Consider the following 21,105-nt stretch of genomic DNA (forward strand, 5'->3'; position numbering starts at 1 on the left):
GAACATGCCGGGATCCCATTTGGGTTCTAACACTGGCGGCTCCACTTCCCATCCAGCTCCCTGCTTGTGGCCTGGGAAAGCAGTCGAGGATGGCCCAGAGCCTTGGGAAGCTGCACCCACATGGGAGGCTTGGAGGAAGCTCCTGGCTCCTGGCTTTGGGTTGGTGCAGCACTGGCCATTGCGGTCACTTGAGGAGTGAATCATTGAACAGAAGATATTTCTGTCTCTCCTTTGCTCTGTATAGCTATCTGATGTTGTAATAAAAATAAAGAATATTTTTAAAATAAATGTTAAAAAAAGGGAGATGTGGGCCCGGCGCAGTGGCGCAAGTGGTTAAAAAGGTCCTCGCCTTGCACGCCCGGGATCCCATATGGGCGCCGGTTCTAATCCCGGCAGCCCCGCTTCCCTTCCAGCTCCCTGCCTGTGGCCTGGGAAAGCAGTCGAGGACGGCCCAAAGCTTTGGGAACCTGCGCCCGCGTGGGAGACCCGGAAGAGGCTCCTGGCTTCGGATCAGCATAGTATCGGCCCGTTGCGCTCACTTGGGGAGTGAATCATCGGACGGAAGATCTTCCTCTCTGTCTCTCCTCTCTGTATATCCGCCTTTTCAATGAAAAATAATAAAAATAAATCTTAAAAAAAAAAAAAAAAAAACCCTGTGCAGATCAGACCCAGGTGAAGGGAGGCAGGCACGACCACTGGCCTCACAATGCTGCTGCTGTTGCTGTGGTGGGGCTGTGGTGCCCACCACACTCCAGCACCAGGAAGCCTGCCTTCCCGGGCCCAGGCCACTCCCACTGCTGGGGAACTTGCTGCAACTGGACTCTGGTCACCTGGACTGTACACTCATGGAGGTAGCTGGGCTGGGGTAGGGGTGGCAGTGAAGGGACAGAATCTTGGGGTGCTGGGATGCTAGAGGTGGGTGTGGAGTTACAACAGCTGATTTGCTGCTAAGATAAATTACCGGCTTTGAATCATTACTCCCAAATTCCAGGAAAGGAGAATGGCTGGCAGGCCTGAGCACCTGGATTGTTAAGACAGGCAGCCTGGGGTGGTTCATTCAGGTGAAGGCAAGCAGAAGGCCTCTTCTCCCAGCTTAAGGTGGGAAGGGAGAGGAACAAGGGGGCTAGGATCTGGACTTGAAAGTTGTGGGGAGCAAGGACTAGTAGCCTGGATCAGGAACCGCTGAGTCTTGGCTCCCCACAGCTCTCCAACCACTGGAGCCCAGTGTTCAGTGTGTGGCTGGACCCGCGCCCCGCTGTGCTGCTGTGTGGCTACACAGCACTGCTGGACTTGCTGGTGCGGCAGGGAGACACCTCCTGCCACGGAGCCAAGGCGGTCTTAGAACGCTTCACACACAGAAGCGGTGAGACCTGGGCATCGCTGGTGGCACAGTGGGCCTGGGTTGTGCAGGTGGGATTTGTGCAATGTGGAGCCGGGAAAATGTGGAAGGACCTTGGAAACACTCCCACAGGAAAAGGAGGGGTGGATGGTGTAGGGACCACACCCAGGCTCCCCTACACGGGCAGCCAGAAGCAGGCAAGAGCCCAAGAATGCAAGCCAAGAAGAGTGAGCAGCAGGCGGGGATCCAATCAGCCAAGGTGTGGTCAGGCTGGGAAGGCTGCCAACTGGGGAGCGGGGTAAGGCGAAGCCCTGGACTGCGCTGGGTAACCCAGTTCGACCCAGACCCGCACCCTCTGCCGTCACCTGCAGGGATCATGTTTCCCAATGGGCCACGCTGGCAGGCACTGTGCAATCCCGCCCTCGGTGCACTGGAGTTCAGGTTGGGCACGCAGACCATCAAGGAAAGAATCCTGGAGGAAGCAGCAGTTTTGCTTGGTGAATTTCAAGCCACTGCAGGTGTGGCCCAGCGCAGAAAACAGGGCTGTGGTAGGCGTGCACCCAGGAAGCACGGTGACCCCAGTCCTGCTTGCACCCACAGGGGCCTCACTCAACCCACGGCAGCTACTGGACAACACCGTGTCCATCATTTGTTTTGTGGTCTTCGGGAAGTGCTACAGCTATAGGGACCCGGACCCACAGTTCATGCAGCTGCTGGACCTCTTCAACGACAACTTCCGCTTCATGAGCTCGTGATGGACTGAGGGCAGCCAGCCCCTTGTTCCTATCGGCGCCCACCAGTCCACGAGCCAACCAGAGTGGCCACCAGAACCGAGCAGGCTTGAATTCTTGTTGCAGAACTTGCAACCTCAAAATCCTGGCCAGGTCTACCTGTGGGACAGCCAAAGTGTGGTGACCTTTTGCAAGGTCAGACTGGGATCCATGTCTGCCGAGATACACATCTTCCCCTCCCTGCTGGAATGGATCCCTGGACTGCACCACCAAATCTTCTGGAACTTTGAGGAGCTGTGGGTCTTCATCTATGAGCAAACCTGGTGGCACCAGCAGACGAGGCAGACCAGGCAGCTGCGGGATTTCAGAGATTGCTTTCTTGACCAAATGGACAAAGTTCAGGTGCCTGCTACCCTAAACTCTTCGTGCCTCCTGACAGCAGGTGCCCAGCGCGTGATGCAGCAGTGCCACTTGCTTTTGCCTGCAGGAACAACGGGGCCTGGAGAGCCACTTCCAAGAAGAGACACTGGTGATGCCAACACAGAACCTTTTCTTTGGCAGCATGAAGACCACCAGCACCACCCTGCCCTACAGGCTTCTCATTCTTCTAAAGTACCCAGAGGTGGCAGGTCTGCCAGGCTGGGGCCCTGGTGGGTAGGGGTGGGAGGCAGGCAGAGATAGCGAAAGGCTGGAGATGGTTGCTGGTCCGGGGAGCGCACAGCTCCCAGTCTCCACCTGTCCCAGCCAAGCTGCAGGCTGAGCTGGACACAGGGGTGGTTTGGATACGCTCCCCAAGCCTAGAGAATGGGGTGCATCTGCCCTACAGACAGGCTATGCTGCACGAGATCCAGTGCTTCACCGGAGTGCTCCACTGAGGCTGTCGCACGCTCTTATTCGCGACACCCACCTGCACAACCACTTCCTGCCCAAGGTACCCAACTGAGCTTGGGGGGGGGGAATCAGGAACACAAGCAGCTATTGGCCTAACTCAGCCAGGATGGACATGCTTGGTGCTAGAGGGCACACAGCCATCGCTCCAGAAGCAGGATGAGGGGCCCTTGCCAATTCCACAGTAACCCCATCGGGTGTATCCCAGGGAACTTGCATGATTCCTCTTCTTGAGTCCACGCACTGGGACCCCACCCAATTCAAGAACCCGGACAGTTTCAACCTCAGCAACTTTCTGGACAACAAGGGTGAATTTTGAAGCAACGACGCCTTCATGCCCTTTGCCCAGGTGCCTGGAGTGAAGGGCTCAGCCCAGGCTTTCAGGAACCATGGGGCTCACAGTGCACCTGTGCCCCCAGGAAAGGGGATGTGTGTGGGCGCAGGCTTGGCACAATCGGAGATCTTCCTCTTCCTCACCACCATCCTGCGGAGATTCCACCTGCTGCCTGTGGGGAGCCCAGCCACAATCAACATCAAGCTGCAGTACACAGGCTTGGACAATCCCCCGGGGCCTTCTGGCTCCACCTGGTGGCCCACTGAGGCCCACTACCCGATCCCCCACCTTCCCCTGGCCCAGGTCAATAAAGGCCTGACCCGCGGCTAGCATCGGCCGGGTGCAGCTCTGAGGTAAACTTTATTACTTGGCTGACAAGCTTCCACATCCATGGGCCTCCCTCCAGGCCCCAGCCCCAGCCCCACCACGGCAGCCCGGTCCAAAAGGTGCTACGGCCTAAGGAGTTAGGGAGTCACTTCACATTCCAGGCTGGAGGAGTTGGAGGAGGGGGCTAGGGGAGAGCCCCCAAACCTCTTCCAGCCAGAGCCCATGACTCACGCCAACCCCAAATCCTGCCTCCTGGTGCAAGGCGATGAAGTCTTGCCCCAGCTCTCCGCACTACTGGGGTGGTGACTGGGGCCTGCTCCGGGCATGGCAGCCTCCAACGCCAGCCTCCGCTCAGCTTGGGCCACAGAGGCATCCTCCTTGGTCCTCAGTGTGGAGACAGGCAAGTCAGAAGCAGCGGCGGCAGCGGGGAGGGGACAGGCACCGAGGCTGCGCGGCTGCCGGCTGCAAGTCAAGGCAAGCTGTCCATGCAGCTCCGGGGCTGGTCCTAGGGGGGCGTGGGCGGCTGCGAGACAGGAACCTGGACACCCTTCTGTCCTGTCGCTGAGGGTAGAGAGGGACAAAAGATGGTGAGTATTGGAAACGGGACAGAGAAGCAAGGGAGACCTGGGCTGATGGGAGAGGATGGGGCACAAACAGGCTCACACTGGGCAGAGAGAGAAAGTGAGCCATCTAGGCAGAGGGGGACTGCACGGTGGGATGGGGAGCCCCCCACGGGAGGCCCGCCACGGGAAGGACACGAGGGAGGGGAGCGGTACCTAGCTGATACTTGTCTTTGGCTGCTGCCCGCTCCTTGGCATCAAAATACCAGACAGTGATGGCGTACCTGGAAGCAGTGCAGGGCAATGAGCTGTCCATGAGTCACCCCCATCTGAGTCCCCCAGGGCTTCCCTAGCCACCTTGCGGTCTGAGAAAACTTTGTTGGCACTGCCACAGCAGCAGGACTCGTACCTGGTGGCATAGGCGGGCTTCACCTCGTGGGGGTTTCGCCGGTCAGACCAGAAAATGAGCAAGCGGTCAAAGAGCGGCTCGATGTTGGCGACCACAGGGCGGCCCTCGGGGAAGATCTGCAGCAGGCCGCCGTGCACCTGAGGGCAGGCCGCAGGGTGGGGCAGGCCAGTCCCGCCAGGCTGGGTGCCCCTTGTTCCCTCCCCCACTCAGGCTCTTACAGTGAATGACAGCCCAGAGTCTGCATCACTATGGAGACTGCACAGGAAATTACTAAAGACAGGAAAACGGGGAGCGTGTTCAGAAGCAGACCGGGTGGGGCTAGGCAGACAGCACCATTCCAGGAAAGGAAGGGGGGAGTTCCCACCAGTCAGCTAGAGGAGGAGCCACTTCCCAGGCAGAGCCTGCAGCCAACACCCCTCCCCACTCTGGAACCGTGCTTGGAGCAGCCCAACAGGCGGACATGCAGTGTGAGCCCGTCACCCCACACCCTACCTTAACATCCCAGTTCTGATTCAGGTAATAGATGCAGGTGATGCAGCGCCCGTCGCCATGGGGGTTGTCGACATGCCTCACGTACCCCAGCCCATTGCCTGGATAGCACGCCACCATGGCCTGGCAGAGATGGAGATGGGGGGTCTGCGGAAGCTATGCACGGCCCACAGGGGGATGCAGCTACCACCTCCCTCTCACCTCCCCACACCCGTCTTCCCCTGGAGTCCTGCAGGGATTTGGGACTCCAAGGGTCCAGCCCCCAGAGCCTTTCTCCTTTTTCAGCTAAGACCTCACCCCCACATCGATCAGAAACCTCATCTCCTGGGCCTGAAAATCCCACCCATGCCCCCCATGTACTCAGGACCTGGCACCCAAACAGCCCAGGACAAACCCCAGTACCACGTCAGCCACTTTAGTAAAATAAAACCAATTTAAATGCATGGTGGAATGCACAACCCTAGACTACTGTGGTGTCCCCTGGCTGCAGGCAGGAAGTCCCCAATGCCCAGGCCTGTTGCTCCAGGACTTGTCTAAAGGTGGGCCTGGGCTGTCCACAACTTTCCCCACACCCAATTCCAAAGCTAAGAACCTCTGCCTCTGCCGACAAAGAATCCCCATTAAATCACTTATCTGTGCCCCACAATCTGAAAAAGAACCCAAACCTAGAGCCGCACCGCCTCACTCCCAAATGCAGCTCAGCAAACACCCATCTACGACAGCAGCCCCATCCCCTCCAGGAGCATAACCCTGGGGATTCCCAGGTGCTCTGGTCTGGGCTGCCGGGTGTACAGCTCTGGCTATGGGTTCTGAGGCTGCAGCCAAGCCCCAGGAAGCCTACTCTGAGGGAGGGAGGTGGCAAAAAGGCGGTGCAGCGGGAAGGAAAGGACACAGCCACCTCTGCAAATCCAGCTGCCACACAGGATGCAGCATCAGGTTGAAGGATGAACCCCCTTGTCTCAGCGTCCTCACCCCCGAAGGAGAGGGAGGCAATGGTTACTTCACAAGTGGTTGGGGGATAAGAACCAGTGTCTACATACACCCAGCAGGGGCCCTGTTACCACGCTGCAATGCAGGGTAGGCGGAGAGATGTAGGGACAGATACCCCGGGCGAGCATGCCCCCATCCCATCCTCTGCTCAAAGCCACTGGGAGGGCTGGAGGATGCAGAATGACTCTAAGGGAAACTGTCAGGAAGACCCCCAAGCTTCTCCCCAGGCAGGGTCCACCTGTCTCCATCCCAGGGAGACAGCCCTGAAACAGGCCCATATGGGGGAGAGAGGACATGTGCAGTGCCTGGCCCTGTGTGCATGGGGCACTGCTCCGCATTGCACACCTGCACCTGGCCCACCACAGACCCTGCCCAGAGTTCCCAGATAGGGGCACCAGGAAGCCTGTTGCGAGCCAAGGTCAACCTCCTCCTCCTGCAGCCCCAGGGACGCCGAGCAAGAACACCAAGCCTGGCTTCCATGCCTGCAGAGGGTTTGTGGAAAGAGAGCCTGCGGCTGTGGCTGGCTGCAGCCAGGACCCGCAAGGCCCAGCAGCCCAGTGAAGACTCCAGCTGGAGACTACACTACGCCCAGGACTGCGCCCTCTTCCCACAGCCCATCTGGGGAGCCAGCTTCCCAGCTGGCCACTTCACCCTGAGGAAACCCAAGCATCCACTCAGTCATCTCCCGCTTTCCAGCACTCTGCAGAGCCTCACCGGGCCTGCCTCATCCACACCCCAAGGCCTTTGGCCCGGTGCGCAGCATTCTCCTGTGGCACACAGGTCAAGGGTTGCCCTGTGTACTGACTGCACACTCCTCTCACTGAGCAATCAGCACAGGTGCCTGCTGCCCAGCAGCTCCACAGGAGTCTCCCCAGGGCAGTGTCGGTTGCCAGGTCCTCCAGTGCCCCCGCACAGCACGCTTGGTGTGCCTCCCAAGCACATCCATGCAGGCAGGGCACGGATACAGGAACCCGCCCTCTCCCCACTATATACTCCTTGAGAGGACCCCCATCGCTGGGGAGCCCCTACTGCCTAATCCCAGAAAGGAAAGCTTCAGCCCTCAGGGAGAAAGCAGGTGAGCTTGTGGCCAGGAGCCTGCAGATGCCAAGGCCCCTGGCAGCACCACACCCAGATGTGCCACCAGCACACATGCCATCCAAGTCAGGAGCTGATCCGCAGACAGGGTCGCCAAGGCCCACCTCCTCCACACTGCACTTACAGAGCCCAGGAAGGCCTCCCTGGACACCAGCAGAGCCAATGCCATCCTGTGTGTTGCTCAAGTGAGCAGGACACAGGAGCTTCACTCAGAAACAACCCAGGGACTGGAGCTGTGGCACAGTGCGTAAAGTTGCCACCTGTGACGCCAACGTCTCATGTGATTGCCAGCTCGTGTCCCAACTGTTCCACTTTCCATCAAGCTCCCTGTTTGTGGTCTGGGAAAGCAATGAATGATGGCCCAAAGCCTTGGGACCCTGCACCCACATAGGAGATCCGGAAAAAGCTCCTGGCTCCTAGCTTCGGACATGTCCAGCTCTCGCCATTGCAGTTGCCACCTGAAGAACAACCCAGCAGATGCAGTATGCCTCCCCAACGCATGTAACCCTGCCTTTCAAATAAACAAATCTAAACAGACACGACACTACCGAGGTTCAGGCTGCTGGCCAGTAGCACGGGCGTCCAGGTCCCAGCGCCGCTGTTCCCACATGTCCCAGCTCCTCAGGGCCATCCCCCAGAGCCGGGGAGGACATCAGGAGGCCGCCCTCCAGCAGGCAGGCCTGGAGCTCCACCAGTGCTGGAACGGACTCCCTGGCCCAGCTGTTCTCACCTCCTCAGGGTAACCAAGGTCGCCGAGGGCTTCTAAAATGTCCTGACAACTCCTATCCGCCTCCTCAATGCCAGCCAGCATTCAGTCCCCAAACAGATCCAAGTCACAGCCAGGGCACCAACCTGCTCCCAGAGCAGTGCCCCTCCCTTCACTTCCCTTCCCGCCAGCAGGGAAGATGCTGAACCCTGCACAGGGGGCTGAGCCCGGGCAACGACAACACCAGGTCTCCTGTGATCAAGCAGCAGGAGGCAGGCAGGCAGGCGGGTCTCCAGCCAGGGAGGAAGCAGGCCTCAGCCCCGGGGGAGCTGGTCCCTGGGCCAGCGCTGGCCTCAGAGCAGGAGAAACAAGATGGGATCCGAGGGAGGCAGGGGGAGGTACCTCACACGGGCAGTCCCACACCCGCCCGCTGGTACAACACAGGCAGTAGGCACTCTGAATTCAGGAGCAAGGCCCTCACACTCATCCCCACGGCATGTCAGGGACCGGAGGGACCTGGTAGGACTCTCATGTGGGGCACTGGATGCCAGGCTCTTGACTTGACAGCCAGGATACCAGGACCTGACAACTGGCTATCAATGCCAACCATGTGAGTGGGGTTTCCTGGGAGAAAAGTCTATGGCTTTTGACAGAGTCTCAGAGAGACTCAGATTCCAAAGACAGATTGACAACACTCAGCATGGAGAAAGAAAGGTGGGCCAGTGGAGCAAAGGGAGCCAGGCTGAGCACAACAGTTGGTGAGATGAACAGAGCAACGGAGCACGGAAGGTGGGTTGGCGGGGTACGGCAGCAGCCCATGGAGGGGAACTGCCCTCAGTGCACACAGCCCAGCAAGCACTCCCGCTCCTAGTCCAGCCTGGGGACCAGGATGCACACACACAATCCTCTCGGGGCGGGCCGGACGGGCTGGACAGGCCAGGAGGACGGAGGAAGGAGTGTGTGCCTGCCTTCGTGTGCTGACCCGCCTCCCGACTACACGGTGCACATTCGGGGACAGGGATGCTTGAAGCTCCTGGTCAGAGCGCTGGCTTACAGATGCAGAAATCCCAAGCGCACTCCCACCCCACTGTGCCCGGGACCTAAACAGCCAGCACAGCGCACCTCCCTCAGGTCCCCCCACAGCCCGTCCCTGGGAGCCTTACCTTAGTGCGCCCATTGATGACGTAGCTGCCCAGTCGCCCAGCGCAGTGGCGAATGACGGTGTCCACGTGGGCCATGAGGGTGCCGATGCTCTGGCAGCCTGGCTCATGGCCTTCCACCCAGGCGATCTGGTCCCCGCGGATGCTGCGCGGTGGGATGGCCCGCTGGCTCACCAGCTGTCCATCCCGCAGGCGACCGCTGCACTTCAGGGCTTCCACCTCAGCTAGCACAAGGCCCCCCAATGCCGCCCCCAGGAAGTTGTCCTTCACGCAGATGCCGTAGTACCGCATGCAGGGCACGATGTAGTCCAGGGCCAGGCGCTCTGGCGCCGAGGGCCGAGCCTCCTCCTTCCGCCGGGTACTCGGCTCGCCAGCGCCGCTGCTGTGGCCCGCGCCACCCTCCTCCTCGGTCCCCTGGTTCTCTTGCCGGGCCCAGGGCCGCTTGCAGGGTGAAGGGGCATCTCCCCCGTCCTCTGCCCACTTCCGTTTGGGGGCCTCAGGCCGGGCACCCTGGGCGGCCAGTCGCTGGCACCCCTTGGTGACCAGTGCTGCGGCGCCCTCACTCCGCAGTGGCCATAGCTCACCACCATCCTGGCCACCCAAGCCCTCCCGCAGGGCGCTGGCAGTGGTGGAGGTGGCCGTGGCTCTGGGAGCCCCACTCCCCACCGAGGCCTCGGAAGGTGCAGGTGCTCCAGGACTGTGGTGGTAGGAGGGCAGCAGGGGACAGGCCAGGTAACTCTCCACCCCCATCCTGGCACGGCCAGGCTCTACAGGCTCTGACACAGACCCTGTCAGGGGAGGGCGAGCCCGACTCAGGGGCTGCGGCTGGCACGGGCTGTCCATGGCAGCAGTGTCTTCATCCCCCGGGCATGGAGGGCACGGCCCGGGCCCATGGTGCCACCCTCCACCACCACCTCCTCCTCCACTTGCTGCAGCCGGAGGCCGCTGGGCCTGCTGCCGGGCAGGGTGAGGCAGGACAGGCAGCAGCGGGTCTCGTGCCCTGGAAGTACACGGTGGCCCCCAAGTCCACTGGGGTCCCTAGCGGCTTGGGAAGGGACTCGTCAGGATGGCTGGAGAGAGAAAGAGAGAGAGACAGATGGAGGGAGGCAGGCTGGGAGATGGGGATGGGGTGGAATATAAACTGCATCCCTGAATATGGGGCACCAGAGACCCCAAACCTTAGGACAAAGCGGGAAGTCGCTGACAGACATGGGACAGTGAGAGGAGCAGCCAGAGAAAAGGGTTGGATGGGAGGGAGAGGACTGCCAGGGGACCAGCCAAGTGCCACCAGGTAAGCACGGAAAAGAGGAAAATGTGTATGTGGGGGGAGGGAGTAGGAGGGACTGCATGGATGGGCTCCAGGGAGACGCACAAAAATGTGGGAGGGGGTCCCCAGCCTAGAGGGAAAGGGGGAATCCAGGAAGTCTGAGTTGGGGGCAGCAGAGGTCAACAGGCAGAGGAAATCGGGGAGACCTGAGACAAAGAGAACGGAGGAGGAGGGGGGGTACGCAGGGGGCAGAAACAGAGACCGGAGGGAAGCCGGGAGGAAGGCCCTGCGGGGCCGGACAGGACGGCTGGTGGGGTCGTGCGGGGCCCGGGCGGAGGAAGCCGGCGGGGGGCGGGCACACACCCACACGGAAGGGAGGTCCCTGGCGACCGGGGCGCAGACACCCCGGGACAGGACGGAGGAGGACGCGCCTCCCCCATCGGGGCGCTTCGGCCCAAACCTCTTCCGAGAGAGCTCCAGGCGGGGTGCGGCGGGGGACCGGGAGGAGCCTGCGCCGCCCTCCGCCGCCCCGACCGCCGGGGCTCGGCCTCTCCGTCCCCCCTCCACCCCACAACGGCCGGCACCCAAAGTGCCCCGCGCGCGCTTCCTCCCGCACCCCACCCCCACCGCCCGGCCTCCCCTCCCCCTCCCCGGGCCGCCCAGGCGGGTCCCGGCTCGCGTCCTCCACACGTTCCCCACCCTCTTCCCTCGGTCCGCACCCCGACTCAGGCTTCCGCCTCCTCCCAGGTCTCCCCGCGACCTCCTCACCCAGCTTTTTCCTCCGGCCCCGGCGCCGCCGTTTGTGCCAGCCGCCCTGCGCCGCACCGTGCGCCATACCCCGCCCCCACCGCCCGCCACGCTCCGCCCCCGCCTCGCCCGGAGGGCACGTGACCGCGGGCAGGCGGAGGCCAGGGCGCGTGCGCGAGCCTGCGCGGGGCGGGCCTCTAGGGGCGCACTAAGTCCCGCCCCCTCCCTGGTATAGGCGGGGTGGGGGGGATACGCTAATCGTGTCGGGACTGCACGCCGTGTGGGAGGGGCTTGCAAGTGAGACAGTTCACACGGACACGCCCACTCCTTGCAAACCCACTACGCTGCGGGTGGAGTAGGCGGGTAGGGGCGCGGTATGCAAATGCTGTATTTGCATGGCCACGCCTTCTCGTCGCGGGAAGGGCGAGCAGATCCTGGGAAATGGCTGCCGCGCTGGGCGTCGACGTCTGTCAGTGCGCACGTCAGTAGGTAATTTACGTAAGTACTTTTTATAACCCAGAGGAGGAGCGCGTGACGTCCTCGGTAGAAAAGAAAGCAGAGCTGGGAGGTGATACGTCACGTTTGCACGACCCTCGCCACCCTATCCCCGCGACCTGGGAAGACTCCGCGGAGGGCTTTTTGTACGGCCAGCTTCACTCAGCTAACAAATACTTGGGCTACCTGAGACAGCCCAGCAGACGAGGTTATTTTGAATGCCCGCCCTCTCTGGCGTCGCCCAGGCCCAAGGGGCGCTCAGCCTCTCCACCCCACCCGTGCCAGGGGTCAACTAAGGCTCTTTGGGGGTGGGAGTGCCATGGGCAGTGCAGGCAGAGCCACCCTGCCGCTAGGAGCTGCACCTCCGTACGTCGGCTTACCTGGAAGTGTCCCCGGTTCACCTGGTGCCCTGGGACAGGCTCTGGTGTGAATGTGTGAGTTAGGGTTGGCCAACTCGCTGTGAGTACATCCACGGTGCTGAGTCACTGCCTTGGACCTTCGGGCATCTGCAACACCTGGGTAAAAGCAGGTGTGGCCCCCGGGGCCAGCCACCCACAGGCCCAAACAGGACACGGAGCAGTCACGGGCAGCAGTGTACACTCTGTCCTCCACAGGGTACTGGACGCACTCATACACGGGACGCAACACGGGGACTGGTGGTGCTGTTTACCCAGCCAGTGCATCCGACTTCCACCCCCTGCATGGCAGAGTACCTGTCATGGTCACCCTGGTGGACCCCTCTCCCTGGGCAACCCAGAAATGTGGCACGTGAACCCCAGGATGCATGATCCTTCCACCAGCCATCTCTGGCGTCTCCCCACCACCCCAAAATGATGGAGGCTGAGGCACAGGTGTAAACAATGCTTTATGGGGGTCCAGTTGGGAGGGGGCAGGCCTCCGGGTAATAAATAACACATACTCGCAACAGCAGGGCCAGGTGGTGAGTGGGGGCCGGACAGCCCTGGTCTCAGGCTTTGGGAGCTCTTGTGGTACTGGTTAGGGATTCAGGGTTGGGGGCGCGGAGGGACAGAGGTTAGCCAAGACAGAGGAAGCAGCAGCAGGTATGAATTTCCCCTTCCCCCCTGTGGCTCAGTCTTGCCCCAAAGCCAGGCCCCACCAGGCCAGGGAAGGGGGGACAGGTGGCGGGGCAGCTTCTCTGGGGCCAGGGCAGTTGGGACACGGCCTCCTGGGGCCCGGATCAGGGGCCCCGCCAGAAGGGCAGGGCTGGTCCTGGAGAACAGGTGAGCTGAAAGAGAAGGGTGTGATGACCCAGGATGCCCTCGGTCAGTCCACCTGCTTGCTTGCTCACTTCTGAGTATCTTCCAGTCTCTGATCTGGCTCTGTCTGCCTGTGTCCTTCCCTTTCTCCCAGAATTCGCACAGTGAGGCTTCCGGTAACCTCTGGCTCTCTCTAGTGCTGACCATGCCTGCATCTCCCAGGGGGCCTGCCTGCCCACCTACCTTGCCTCATAGGGCTGAGTTGTGCAGGCACACTGCAGTGTGTCTAAACCCCATTTTCCCACCGTCGCACTGCTGTGTCGCTCTGGGTCCCTGGGCTGCCCTGACCCTGCGTCTCATTCGAGTGTTTCCCAAAGTGGACAGACACATGTCCATGATGCTTGCTTCTGGTTGTTTTCTGTAGTACCTGGGAGCTTCCAGAAAGCCCCCAGCTCGTCCTGGGATCTCGGTGGCAACAGCCTGAGCAGTCTGTCTTCTGACACACCCCCGTCCCAGCCCATGGCCCAGAGGATTCCAACCTGCAGTGCTGTATGCAGCTTGATGGGCCTTGGCCAGTTTTCCATTCAAATGGAATAAAATAAAAATGGCCAGAGTGCATTGTGGCGGTGAGGGCCTGGGTCTGTGGACACAGAGCCGGCAGATGGCCACCAGGGCCTGGGGGAGCACGGACAGGGGCTGCCGAATGCATATGGAGTTCATGGAAAGATGTGCCAGAATTGGAGATAGTGCTGGAGTGGCAGGACCCATGTGTACCCCGGATCATGCATTTAGGAATCACGAAATTCATGGCCCAGGAATTATATTTCCATAAACAAGCATACTGGTAACAGAAAAACGTGTTTTCTAAGTGGGCGTGACTCTATTACATCAACTTGGCCAACTCCTTTCCTGCTGCAAATGGCAGTCCGTGTTGTTTGAGACAGCACGCTCTTAGGATGTGTGATCTGCTATGGGCAAACCTGAACACGGGACTGTGTCGGGCCCTGGAGAGAAGACCTCGCCCCACCGCCTGTCCGCTTCTGTGTGGCCCGCTGTCACTAAGATGAGCCGGGGAAAAAAAAAAAAAACTAACCAGTTCTCGCTCATGCCCCCTGAAATAACTAACTTCACCCTCATGGCACTCACAGACTGGTGGCTAATACTGCCAGGCTTGTGGTTCGTTTAGATGAGGGAACTGCCCCAGCTTACAGCCAGCACGACTGACTCCTCTTACTGACTCTCAAGTTCCACCTGCATCCCATCGGGAAAACCTAACTGTTTTTCCCACTGTGACTCTAGAGCCGCCAGTGGCTGGGAGGGGACTGGCCATGAAGTCCAGAGGAGAGACTGAACTAGAAACACACAGAGACCTAGAGAGGCAAGGTCGAGACCAAATCCCGTGAGTCTTGTACGTCTGCCTTGGAGTCTGGAGAGGGGCCGGTGCTGGGACACAGCGGGTTGAGCTGCCACCTGCTACCCACGTGAGTGTTGCTTTGAGTGTCAGCTGTTCCACCTCTGATCCAGCTCCCTGCAGATGTGCCTGGGAAGGCAGCGGAGGATGGCCCAAGTGCTTGGACCCCTGATCCACACGGGAGATCCCGATGGAGTACTAGACTGCTGGCTTCAGCCTGGCCCAGCTGGGGCTGTGTTAGCTATTTGGGAACCAGGGAACGAGAAGATGGAAGATTTCTGTCCTCCCACCCCAGGTTCTGTAATTCTGCCGTTCAAATAAATACATAAATCTAAATAAACTGATTCATTAAGGACTTTGCAGGACAGATGAAGCTTGAACAGAGAAGGAGGTTCCCAAGAAAAAGAAGAGAGCGGTGGGGTGCTCCAGGTAGGGACCCCAGCATGAGCAAAGGCCCTAGGAGAATGTGGCTGTGGTGACCGAGGAGGAGAAGACATGCAAGGTGTGGGAGGGGTTGCAGTTGAGGCTGCCAAGGCCGCAGCACCCCTGTGGCCATGGGCCCTGACTGCCCCTACTCTCACCCACCCCTAACCTCACCCCTACCCCCCCCCCCACACACACACACACCTGCTCCTCCACAGCCACCCTGGCCACCTTGACCTCCCTCACCCCTGCCGGGCATGGTTCCTGGGCACTGGCTGATCTCACTGCTGGGTATACTCTTGCCCTTCCTGCTTTTGGGTGCTTGCTCAAATGGCACCTTCCCCACGGGGCCACCCCTGCCGCAACTACACACCCTAACTACTGCACCGCTCACTAGGGACTCCTTGTTGATCATCCGTCTCCTCCCGAGAGAGTGCGGGCTCCATGGGGGCAGTGGCAAGGGAAGCTTTGGGCCAGGGCTGAGCCAACGGGTGACACTCCCAGGGCCGAGAAGGGTACCCCCAGCACAGGTCATTTTGCATCTTTCTCTGTGCTCTGGGCTCCTTCTCCCGCAGCAGAATCCCTCCCCCACCCCACCGCCCGGATTCCCAGAGGGAGCTCCCAGCATCTCACCTTGGCTCCACACAGCTCAGCAGCCACAGGGCTGAGGGCTCACAGCCTGGGCACTCCGCGGCTGCCGCAGCTGGCGCAGAGAAGCATCACCATACTGGATGCCCGAGCCCATCCTCTCGGGGTCAAGCTCGCCTATGGCAGGGGTGGTGGGGTCAGAATGGGTGGGCTGCGGAGGCCCTGTGCCCCACCTGTCTGCGAGCCCCACCAGGGCCTCACCAGAGTCGATCTTGTTGAGGATGGTCCGGGCACACTTCAGGAAGGCCTCCTCCACATTCTCGCCTGTGAGTGCGCTGGTCTCTAGGAACATCAGCTCTGTGGCATGGGGGGTGGGGAGAGGGACAGACACCCGGCTCAGGGTCCTCATCCTCCCCCTCCCTCATGTCCCAAGCTCTCACCTGCTGGCCAGGAAGTTTCCTCCCCCTCCAGAGCTCAAATAGTTCCCCTTCCAGAAAACTCTCCCTGACCACAGCACCGCTCCTGGAGCCCCAGAGCCTTCTGTGTCTTCCTAAACCCAGCTACCACCCTCAGCCTGTGCCTACCCCTCCCCTCTCTCTGGAGCTGCACCTGTCTCCCCACCCTCTCCCACTGGACAGAGAGCCCCCGATGGCAGGGCCCAGGAGTCCCCAGCAGCCCCGTGATCAGGCCTCCCCATGTGCATGGCAAAGCCACGGTTCAAAGCCCACCTCTCTTATGGCCAAGCCTGCCCTGAACCAGGAGGCTGCAGGCTGGGGCCCGCTGGAAGCTCCCCCGCCAGCAGATGCCCTTGGTTCAGCCACACAATATTATCAGACCAGTTCCCACCAGTGGTTGGCCAGGCCCCCCAACTCCACTCACCTCACCTCCCTTGCCTCCCATCCCCCTCGCTCACAAAGTAGGCCTCCACCTGAAGCCCACTGAAAACCCAGCAGCCAGCATCCGTCAGGCACCTGCCAGTGGGTGCGACGCAGGTGCCAGCAGGTGCTGAGGCCACTCCCCCAGCCAGCACAGCAACCGCGGTGTGAACTTCACCTTCCAGGGGAGGCGACTGAGGACAAGGCAGCCACACAGCCCATGTGTGAACCCAAGGGCCTCTGACCTTCCTGTCCGTTCCCCTGCTGGAGAGCCCACCCCTACGCCTGGCCCTCACCGTTCTCCTGGGCGAAACGTGAGGCCTCCAGGAAGGTGACCTCACGCTCGGGGTCCAGGTCTTTCTTGTTGCCACAGAGGATGACCACGATGTTGGGGCTGGCCAGGGTGCGGGCATCGGTCAGCCAGGCGGCCAGCGAGTTGTACGTCTCCCGGCTGCAGAGAGGCGAGAGAGGAAGGAAGCAGCGAGCAAAAGGGGGCTGCCCTGGGGCTCCGTGTGGGCCCCGCCCACTCCAGGCACCCACCTGGTGATGTCATATACCAACAGGGCTCCAGCCGCCCCTCGGTAGTAACTCCGTGTCACTGACCTGCGGGGACCAGGAGGGCACAGTCAGCCCCGGGGCTGGGGCTGCCCACCCTCTCTGCAGAGAAAGGCTGTGGGTTTGAAGGACCTCTCTTCACCCAGCTCCTCCCCCCGCTGTCACCAAGCCTAACCATGGTCTGGCCACCACACACACTGCTTCTCTCTCTGCCTCTCTTACGTGGCTTCCCGTCTGCCTACTGCCTACCCCTGCCAGGCTCTCCCTGTATCTGAGCCCTGTCTTTCGGTGCCTCTTTAGGAGCCTGTCTCCTGGGCATGTGTTTATTCCTGCCTCTGGTTCTCTCATCCTCACCCTGGCTTGCCCATTCATTCACCTCTTCCGAGCATCTCCTCTGCCTAGTCCCGGCCAAAGCAACACCCATGGGTCCCTCTCCAGCCAGGCCTGTGTGTGGTGGAGCGCAACCTGGGACCTTTGGGAACCCATGCAATCACTCCATGAACAGGTGTAAGTGCCAACTAAGAACCGGCCCTTGTTCCCCACCTGCCTCTCCTTTCAGGCCTGGGTCTTGGGGCTGCCTGGCAACCACCCTTCCCTGGGGCGTGGCCTGGCCCTGCCCCCTGTTCTGTGCCAGTCTGAAGACTGGAGTGCCCTGCCCCAGTGCTCCTCTCACCCACTGCTCGTCCATTTCCCGTCTCCTACAGCACTTGGCTGCCCCGCCTCTGCTTCTCTTCCCGTCTCCCACTGTCCTTCACCTCGCCCTGTGTCGGTCTCTCCCTCTCCACTGGTCTCTGTACATCCGTCCATCACCTTCCCTCTGCTGGGCCTGCCCGCTCGCTGGCCTGCTATTGTTTCTTGCAAGTTAAAAGTGCATCCTTGCATCTTTACACACACACACACATACACACACGCATGAGGGCCCAGCCCACCTACCGAAACCGTTCCTGGCCAGCCGTGTCCCAAATTTGTAGCTTCACCGTCTTCCCACCCACATTGACCACCCGGGATCCAAACTCCACGCCGATTGTGTGGTTTGAGTCCTGTTTGACTGAGAGTGGGAGGGAGATAGGAGGCAATGCAGTAGGACCCCATTCTCCAGACCCCCGATCCCGTTCCACCAAGCCATTCTCATTGCTGGGAGCCTTCCCCGTAGCCAGCCCGGCATTCCCAGGAACGCTGCTGGAAACTCACACTTATTCTCAATGAACTGATGAAGGAGACATGATTTGCCAGTTCCTGCACTGCCAATCACCAGGAATTTGAAGAGGAAGTCTGGGCAGATGAAGAGACGGCCGAGGATACCGCAGGAATAAGGACGGAAACCAAAAGACCGTCCCAGTTAAATGGGTGGTAGCCATCAGAGCTCAGGAGCTTCCCCAGGGCCAGGCACAAGACGGAGGGAATCGCAGAATGATACCCATTTCCCAGATGAGCAAGCTGAGGCCAGAGAGATTGGGATGCCCCAACATCCAAGCCAAAGGGCTCCAGAGCTCCGGGTCTCAGCTCTGACATTGCTGAAGCTTACAGCTCAGTCCCTGCCCCTCTTGATGTCCCTTCCTTGCACCCCTGGGTTACCCCTGGCGTCCTGTCTGTTCCCCGGGTAACAGGTCCTGTCTCAGCATCTTTCCCTTAGAGCTCCCGGTCCACTTTCAGACCTCTCAAGCCAGACCCCCTCCCTCAGGCTCCACCCCCGTCTCTGCCCTCCCAGCATGCCCTGAACCCCTCCAGCCCTGCTCCCTATAAGCCCCAAGGCTCCGCCCCCATCCATGAAGCTCAACACCCCCAACCACGAAGCCCCTCCCAGCCTGCACTTAGACCCCGCCCCCTGGCACATAAAGCTCCGCCCCACTGCTCCCAGGCCGCATCCTCTCCGGGCCCAGCTCCCGGGTCTCCCACTCCCTGCCCGCGCTCCGACCCTCGCCACCCTCACCGTAGGTCTCGGCCATGACTCGCTCGCGGCCACAGAGGGCCGCAATATGGCGCCGCGGCCCGCGCCTGCTCCTCGGCTGCCAGCCGCTCCTCTCCGCTTGCAGCCCCGGATCCTTCCTACTCCCGGGGCCCGGCGCCGCCACTTCCGCCTCACCCCTTCGGCGCGACCCGCTAGGGCTGCGGGATACCAGACCACGCTTCCCGAAGGGCGCGATTGGCGGACTCGGTCGGCAGGAGGCGGGACGGGACGCACGGATTGGTGGCGTGAGAGGGGCCGCGGCGAGAGGGGCGGGACCGAGGAGAGCGATTGGCGGAACAAGTGGGAAGGGGCGGGACCGAGAGAGGCTTGGCCGACGGGAGGAACGGATTTGGTCAGGAGTCGGGGAGGGAGAAAAGCAGAGTCCAGACTCTGGATTGGATACTAGGGAGCCTGGGGGCGAGGCTAAGGACGCCAAGTAGGGGCAGTGGCCAGGATGGACAGAGCCTATGGCAGGTGCGATGTCTGACCTCAGAGGTAGGAAGGTGGAGGAAAATTGGGAGGACACGCACAGGTTGTCTCCCACGTCCCTTTGCAAGTGTTCTTCCCCACAACGCCTCTGCTCCGCCACTTATGTCCGATGGTCTCATTGCATTTTCCCACTTGTGAGGGGCATCCTCTTTACCCAGAGGCCAGCACCAAGATCTTGCCTCACTAAACTCTGCCAAACAACCACTGACGTGCCCACACTCCGCCAACTGATTGGCTAGATTCAGGAACCCGCCCCCAAGGAGCACAGAGACGGAGAGTCTGCACCAGGCCAATGTATTTGCATGAAGCGAAGGAGGGGAGACAGCAGGGATGGAAGGCAGATTGCGTTCACTGGCAGTAGAAATCCCACTCCTAAAAGAGAGACAGGGAGACCACCTGTGAGAACAATGGGGCGGAGTTGGTGATGGGCCACACCAATGTACCTCGTACCGTCCAGGTGCAAGAGGCAAGGCAGGGAAGGGTGAGCCCCAGGGCGCACATCACGACCCCGAGGGCCTCCCTCCAGATCCCAGCATGGACACTCACATCCGTCTTGACATCAATCTTGCCAGGTTTCAGCGTCTGGTCTTCGCGAACGACACTACTGGGGAAGTATCCTAAGCGAGCGGCTGTGTCTCCATAGTAATCTCCCTGAACCTAAGAGGAGGGAGCAATAGCCGGCTAGTCACTGGCAGTGTGGCCAGCTCCATCCACCTTTCTTTCTGACCTCTATATTGCTGGCTCCAATCTTGTCACTCAAATATGAACATCCATAACATCTGTTCAGAGGCCCCATACCAAACTCCTCTCCTACCCCCCAAACCGAGGTCACTCTTAATCGTCACAGGCTTCCTAGTAAAATAAAAGGGCTACACTTGGCACTATAGCTGGTGCCATGTAAAACATGGGGGCTCACTGCCCACCCCCAGCCCCATACCATCTCCTCCAGGGCTTTCCCAGCACTCACACTGCCTCCCCAGAAGAGCCGTCCGCGGCCCTTGAGCTTGGAGAAGACGTAGACCACTTGGCCTCGGTATATGGTCAGGAACCGGCAGTCGGGGGCCACGTAGTCCTGAAGGGCCACGGCCATGGAAATGGGGTCTGCAGAAGAAATAGGTGATGGCACCCCCTGCCCTTTCTCTACCTCCAGCACACACCCACATGCGTTCAAGTCAGGAACCCACACCCCAGTTCTTTCTCCCCACTCTTACGGCTGCATTCCTCATCAGCACACAGCTTCCGGTCAGCCAGCTTGGGCATGGTGCGGCCCCCCATGCTCAGCCCCGCGAGGGCAGACAGCAGGATGAGGACGCTGAAGAGCCCCGGAGACAGAGACCCAGCCATGGTGACTGGGGAGAACAGAGGCCTCAGAGTTCCTCGTACGCTCCCTCCGTCTCTCCGGCAGCACAAGGAAACCTGTGTTCTGTGTTGACCCCGCCTTCTGGCAACCCCCCTTGGTTACCCACACCCCCCAGAGGCCAGAACCTGGCCAGGGTGGGGACTGCCAGCCCAGGATATGCCCAGATCCCCACAGCAGCCCAGGTTACTCAAGGCAGCGGCTTCCCCCTTGTCTCCCACAGGCCCACAAACTCTTGTTTCACTTGAGGTACCCAGGCCCCTTGCTGTCCCCTCCAGGGACACAGCTCAAGAATGCCAGTGTGGAAAACCACCTGGAATTTCCTGTGCTGGGGGCAGCAGAACAAGGCAGCCCTTTGATGGCCAGGAAGAACCCTGGCTACCAAGTGCTAGGAGCTCCTGAATGCTAGGTCCTGGGCTGGGCCGTAGCACAGCCAGCTCACTGTTCATCCTTGTAGGCACCCGCATCCTGCCTGGATGGCCCTGGCTGAGCCATGGCTCCTTGCAGAGCCTTGCCTTCATTATCTGTAAAATGGGCAAAAAAACATCACAGTGAATGGTAGGTAATGCAGCATTTGCCACAGACCTAATTAACTCCAATGGATCTCATCACCTCATGGAGAGCTGTTTTATTATTTATAGTTTTTTATTTGAAAGGCAAATTTGTATAGACAGAACTTCTGTCTGCTGGTTTACTCCCCAAATG

The 21,105-nt window shown here is 60.4% G+C and overlaps 3 protein-coding genes and 1 pseudogene across 6 annotated transcripts; 1 reads left to right on the top strand and 3 right to left on the bottom strand.

The window, feature by feature from the left end:
• Positions 1–706: 706 nt before the first annotated feature.
• On the top strand, positions 707–3,558 carry LOC121153631 (annotated as a pseudogene).
• A 61-nt stretch (positions 3,559–3,619) lies between these two features.
• EGLN2 (egl-9 family hypoxia inducible factor 2) lies at positions 3,620–11,143 on the bottom strand. Of its 3 annotated transcripts, none has more exons than XM_040976284.1 (6): positions 11,064–11,143; positions 9,032–10,098; positions 5,081–5,200; positions 4,589–4,725; positions 4,396–4,463; positions 3,620–4,180 (listed from the first exon to the last, which is right to left on the bottom strand). In XM_040976284.1, the coding sequence occupies exons 2-6, from the start codon at positions 9,869–9,871 to the stop codon at positions 4,125–4,127; spliced, it is 1,221 nt and encodes a 406-aa protein (XP_040832218.1). In that variant the 5' UTR covers positions 9,872–10,098; positions 11,064–11,143; the 3' UTR covers positions 3,620–4,124. The 3 variants fall into 3 exon arrangements, with proteins under 3 accessions (XP_040832218.1, XP_040832219.1, XP_040832217.1); XM_040976285.1 differs by lacking the exon at positions 11,064–11,143 and adding an exon at positions 6,714–6,719 and having other exon boundaries at positions 9,359–10,888; XM_040976283.1 differs by lacking the exon at positions 11,064–11,143 and having other exon boundaries at positions 9,032–10,886.
• Positions 11,144–12,389: 1,246 nt separating this feature from the next.
• RAB4B (RAB4B, member RAS oncogene family) lies at positions 12,390–18,697 on the bottom strand. 2 transcript variants are annotated; one of them, XM_040976287.1, is made up of 8 exons: positions 18,537–18,697; positions 17,798–17,878; positions 17,540–17,654; positions 16,592–16,654; positions 16,348–16,502; positions 15,433–15,533; positions 15,222–15,348; positions 12,390–12,783 (listed from the first exon to the last, which is right to left on the bottom strand). In XM_040976287.1, exons 1-7 carry the CDS (start codon positions 18,550–18,552, stop codon positions 15,238–15,240), a joined length of 642 nt encoding a protein of 213 aa, XP_040832221.1. In that variant the 5' UTR covers positions 18,553–18,697; the 3' UTR covers positions 12,390–12,783; positions 15,222–15,237. The 2 variants fall into 2 exon arrangements, with proteins under 2 accessions (XP_040832221.1, XP_040832220.1); XM_040976286.1 differs by having other exon boundaries at positions 15,222–15,353; positions 15,438–15,533; positions 18,537–18,696.
• A 556-nt stretch (positions 18,698–19,253) lies between these two features.
• MIA (MIA SH3 domain containing) lies at positions 19,254–20,662 on the bottom strand. The gene is made up of 4 exons (XM_040976601.1): positions 20,255–20,662; positions 20,011–20,144; positions 19,590–19,700; positions 19,254–19,415 (listed from the first exon to the last, which is right to left on the bottom strand). Exons 1-4 carry the CDS (start codon positions 20,385–20,387, stop codon positions 19,392–19,394), a joined length of 402 nt encoding a protein of 133 aa, XP_040832535.1. The 5' UTR covers positions 20,388–20,662; the 3' UTR covers positions 19,254–19,391.
• Positions 20,663–21,105: the final 443 nt, after the last annotated feature.

The sequence above is a fragment of the Ochotona curzoniae genome, unplaced genomic scaffold (assembly GCF_017591425.1).
Source record: "Ochotona curzoniae isolate NIBS_2020 unplaced genomic scaffold, NIBS_Ocur_1.0 contig_2699, whole genome shotgun sequence".
Classification (NCBI taxonomy): domain Eukaryota; kingdom Metazoa; phylum Chordata; class Mammalia; order Lagomorpha; family Ochotonidae; genus Ochotona; species Ochotona curzoniae.

What these genes read in the sequence shown, in the direction of transcription:
- EGLN2 (XM_040976284.1), bottom strand. Translation starts at nt 9,871, where the DNA reads ATGGACAGCCCGTGCCAGCCGCAGCCCCTGAGTCGGGCTCGCCCTCCC. An exon ending in ATCAGAACTGGGATGTTAAG is followed by an intron (nt 4,726 to 5,080) that starts GTAGGGTGTGGG and finishes GCCTGCCCTCAG; the next exon opens with GTGCACGGCGGCCTGCTGCA. An exon ending in AAGCCCGCCTATGCCACCAG is followed by an intron (nt 4,464 to 4,588) that starts GTACGAGTCCTG and finishes CACTGCTTCCAG; the next exon opens with GTACGCCATCACTGTCTGGT.
- RAB4B (XM_040976287.1), bottom strand. An exon ending in TTGGTATATGACATCACCAG is followed by an intron (nt 16,503 to 16,591) that starts GTGGGTGCCTGG and finishes GCCTCTCTGCAG; the next exon opens with CCGGGAGACGTACAACTCGC. An exon ending in ACGTTTCGCCCAGGAGAACG is followed by an intron (nt 15,534 to 16,347) that starts GTGAGGGCCAGG and finishes CCCATGCCACAG; the next exon opens with AGCTGATGTTCCTAGAGACC.
- MIA (XM_040976601.1), bottom strand. Translation starts at nt 20,387, where the DNA reads ATGGCTGGGTCTCTGTCTCCGGGGCTCTTCAGCGTCCTCATCCTGCTG. An exon ending in TGCTGATGAGGAATGCAGCC is followed by an intron (nt 20,145 to 20,254) that starts GTAAGAGTGGGG and finishes TTTCTTCTGCAG; the next exon opens with ACCCCATTTCCATGGCCGTG. An exon ending in AGATTGATGTCAAGACGGAT is followed by an intron (nt 19,416 to 19,589) that starts GTGAGTGTCCAT and finishes TCTCTCTTTTAG; the next exon opens with GAGTGGGATTTCTACTGCCA.